Raw genomic sequence first — 3,871 nt, 5'->3', positions numbered from 1 at the left:
TTAGTAACACTAACTACACAATATCAAAAAATAAAGGAACATATCCATATATATATATATATATATATATATATATATATATGCAACTGATAATGTGTTTTTGAAAAAAACAACCAAATCAAATAGTTGCAAAGAAGCATTATTTTTTTTCCACAAATTAAAATTTTAGAATTAAAATTATGATGTTAACGATTAAAAAGAAACAAAATTATGAAATCATAATTAACGCAATAAATTTTTTATAGTTACTTTAAAATACAACGTAGAAAATGGAAACATATTTGGTAATATATGTTCAAAATCGGGCTACACAACAAAAAGACCACACTACCCTCTTTAATTAAAACCTGGTATGTTTGACAAAATTGCATTTAAATCATTGGCTAAATAATTACAAAATTGCCATAAAGAATATAGTCCATGGATCAATCTAAATCAAGGGTTTAGATTCGCTTCTCGCACTTCTTGGATTAAAATGATTTCTCTCTTGAACCATCTCATATATATATATATATATATATATATATATATATATATATATATACACACACACATATATATAGGGAGAGGATCATGAAAGAACTCCATTTTATGGAGAGAACTAGAGAACTAATAATGAAGTATTTTTAATTTAATTAAAAAAAATATTTTTAAAATTTTTTTCTTCCATCCTTCTTATATGTTGTTATTCTCCACCACAAAAATATAAAAATGAAAAAAATAAAAAAATATTAAAACAAATTAACGTTGTAATGCATATATGCAATACATCGACTTTTTTTATAATGTATATGTGCAATAGTGTGCATTTTGATAGTGTTGAATAGCATATATATAGTTGTTTGTATTGTATATTTGCAATAGTGTGATATTATATACAAAAATTCAAAAAAATCGATATAGTGCATATGTGCATTATTGTTGTATTACATATATGCAGTAATGTGTTTTGCAAACAATTATTAGTGTCTATTTGCATATATTAAATAGTGTGTATTAGATAATGTATTTGTGTTGTATTATATGCAATAAAACACTATTTTGTATGTATAATACACATTAATGCACATACGCATTACATCGACGTTTTTTTTACGAACAATGTCATTTTATTAGGAGGAAAGAAAAAAAATCACAAAATAATTTTTTTAAAATAGTTAAAAATAATTCTTACTAGTTCTCTAGTTCTCTCTTTAAAAGGAGTTCTCTCAAGATCTCACCCATATATATATATATATTATATATATATATGCAATTGATAATGGTTATTCAATCATTATCACTTTAAGGCACTTTATTTTGAAAACTCAATGTCTTATATAGCCTCAGAATAGTTAGTGACTATATCCACCCATATAATTCTCATCTCACACCTCATTACGTATGGCCATACGACCTTAAAAGAAAAGCTGAAATTACGTTATTTTTGTTAATCGTGGATTTAAATCAACCGAACCATCACTATCTACCACCCATCTACCTAACATATCCTCCCGTATGAAATTAAAGAAAACACAATTTTCATCCTCCCATGTGGATTAGACACTTATATAGTCATATCTAGTGACTAAGTTTTGAACCCGTGTAATACACGGAAAATTTCAATTGATAAGAACTTCTAAAATTTGTTATTTGAAATAAAGATACTAAATTAAAGGGAAAAAGAAATTAAATACATATTACAAACAATAACCTGTTTAGAGTCTTAAATTTACAAATTTGAGAAAATCTCTTTATATACAAATTTTGTAGTTTTATCACATGTATTCCCTTCATCATCCAATATCAATAGTTTAAGACCACATCTGCTGGTTACTCTGGATAACGCAACATATAATTGCCTGCGGGAAAAAACAGGGCATCGGAGAAACAAACCAACCCTGAATAGAGATTGCCCTTGGCTCTTGTTAATCGTCATAGCAAAGTATACTGAAAGCGGAAACTGTCTTATGTTGAATTTGAATGGAAACTTTTATTAGTCGGAGTCAAAGTAACTATGTGTATAGCATGACGTTTGCAAATTTCACTGCCTGATACAGCCTCTACCTCGATAACCCGATTACCAAGAGATTTGACTATTAACCTTGTTCCGTTACACAAACCATTCTTCTGATCAATATTTCTTAGCAACATAACTGGGACACCAACCTTTAGTATCAACTGGTGATTTGGACAACCAGGAAACTTTAAACCGTTGAGAACATCAGCTGAGTATAAGGTAGGATCAAAATCTTCATTTACGGTTTCAGACCTTTCAATAATTTCAGAACTTAGGTATTCCTTATGCACTCCGGGAAACCTTGCTAATAATATATCATGAATCTCTTGAACAACTTCGTTTTTGGTGCTAGTATGGCTCTTTCTTAAAAAATCCTTCTTTTTATAATTTTGAAGTATTGACGGATAAACAAATTCAATTAAGGCAGAAGTCGGATCAACATAATTTTTAATAAGAATATCATGAGGAATATCTATTTGCACTTCACTGTAATTTAAACCACCAAGTTTTCCTTCCCCGACTTTTAAAAGCCATTCAGCAAACAATCTAGTTTCCTCAATGTTGGGATCTTTACTTCCAACAGTTAACTTCATGTTTTTTGTAAGTTTAAGCACTTTGCAATTTTTCCATATGTAGGACGAACTTAGATACGCATTCACTATTTGGTGTCTGCTTCCATTAGTAATAACTGGAAGTATTTGTCTAAAGTCTTCTCTAAATACGACAACCTTACCACCAAATAGGCTATCACTTTTTAAAATGTCCTTAAAATTTCAATCCATAGCTTCAAATGCATACTTGTAAATAATTGACGCTTCATCCTAAATAATCAAAATGGTGTGTTTAATTAAATCTGAATATTCGCTTTGAGGTTTAAAAGAGCAAATAGAATCCTCAGTTAGATTGTTTGGAATTTTAAACCGGGAATGAGCAGTTCGACCACCAGTCAATAATAATGAAGCAATGCAACTAGAAGCAACACTTAAGACAATAAGGCCTTTAGATCTCACGGATGATGCTAAAGTCTTCCATATGAATGTTTTACCGGTTACTCCATATCCATAAATGAAAAACACACCACATTTTCCTTTCTTAATGTCTTTATTTATTTCATTATAGACACCGTGTTATTCATCTGTAAGTGAGACAAAAAGAGTATCAAACTCATGCTGTAAACTTTCACGATCATAAGACGTCTCTTCAATAATAACCTGATTATTTGTAGAGTCTACAGATTCAAGATCGGTAAACGGCATTGTATTTAATCTTTTTAATGAGGAATTGTTACGAAGCAGAATTTTCTCAATCTCGAGCAAAGTCAAATTCTTGATTTGGTCCTCGCTAATTGATAGTTCGCATTTTGATAACAAAATAACCACATTCATTCTTTCCAAATATTAACATATAAGCAAAAAAAAACATCTAGATATTTAGATATTAATATTATTGTTAAAAAATAATACCTGGACAATCCAAAAGCCGTTGTTGTTTGTGAATAATATCTTCAGCTAAATAATTTCATCTTTTCTCCCAAACAATTTCAGGTCTCGATAGACTTCCACACGTTAGCATTGTGTAAAAAAAGTAAAAGCCGGTGCCGGCATTGCTTGCTTCCACAATGCATTCAATATACTCATTGTCATAGTCTAAAAGACCAAGCTCATAACATGCGTCTCTAAAGGTCGAAAGGATCTTAACATTAACTGTGCAAATGTCCTCAAATTTTGTAGGACCTTTGACTTTATTTTATAGAATTCGTATATAGTATCCTTCGCCAACTACAGGTGAAATAGAGTGAATTCTACCAATTGAACAACCTTTTTTTCTTCTTTGCCATTTCCTTTCTTGAGCTTTCCAAACGAAATGGGAAGG

At 30.0% G+C, this 3,871-nt stretch overlaps 1 protein-coding gene across 1 annotated transcript; it reads right to left on the bottom strand.

Moving 5' to 3' along the window:
- Nucleotides 1–1,947: 1,947 nt before the first annotated feature.
- On the bottom strand, nucleotides 1,948–2,592 carry LOC143588463 (uncharacterized). The gene has a single exon (XM_077069454.1). The coding sequence runs from the start codon at nucleotides 2,590–2,592 to the stop codon at nucleotides 1,948–1,950; it is 645 nt and encodes a 214-aa protein (XP_076925569.1).
- Between the last annotated feature and the right edge of the window lie 1,279 nt (nucleotides 2,593–3,871).

The sequence above is a fragment of the Bidens hawaiensis genome, unplaced genomic scaffold (assembly GCF_021521415.1).
Source record: "Bidens hawaiensis isolate Kalapana, Puna unplaced genomic scaffold, B.hawaiensis_p1.1 tig00036398_1, whole genome shotgun sequence".
Taxonomy (NCBI): Eukaryota; Viridiplantae; Streptophyta; class Magnoliopsida; order Asterales; family Asteraceae; genus Bidens; species Bidens hawaiensis.
Note: the sequence above shows the minus strand (reverse complement) of the source record. Positions and strands in the feature narration are given on the sequence as shown.

Bases quoted from the DNA above. Each gene is read 5' to 3' on its own strand.
- LOC143588463 (XM_077069454.1), bottom strand. From the start codon at position 2,592: ATGAAGTTAACTGTTGGAAGTAAAGATCCCAACATTGAGGAAACTAGA.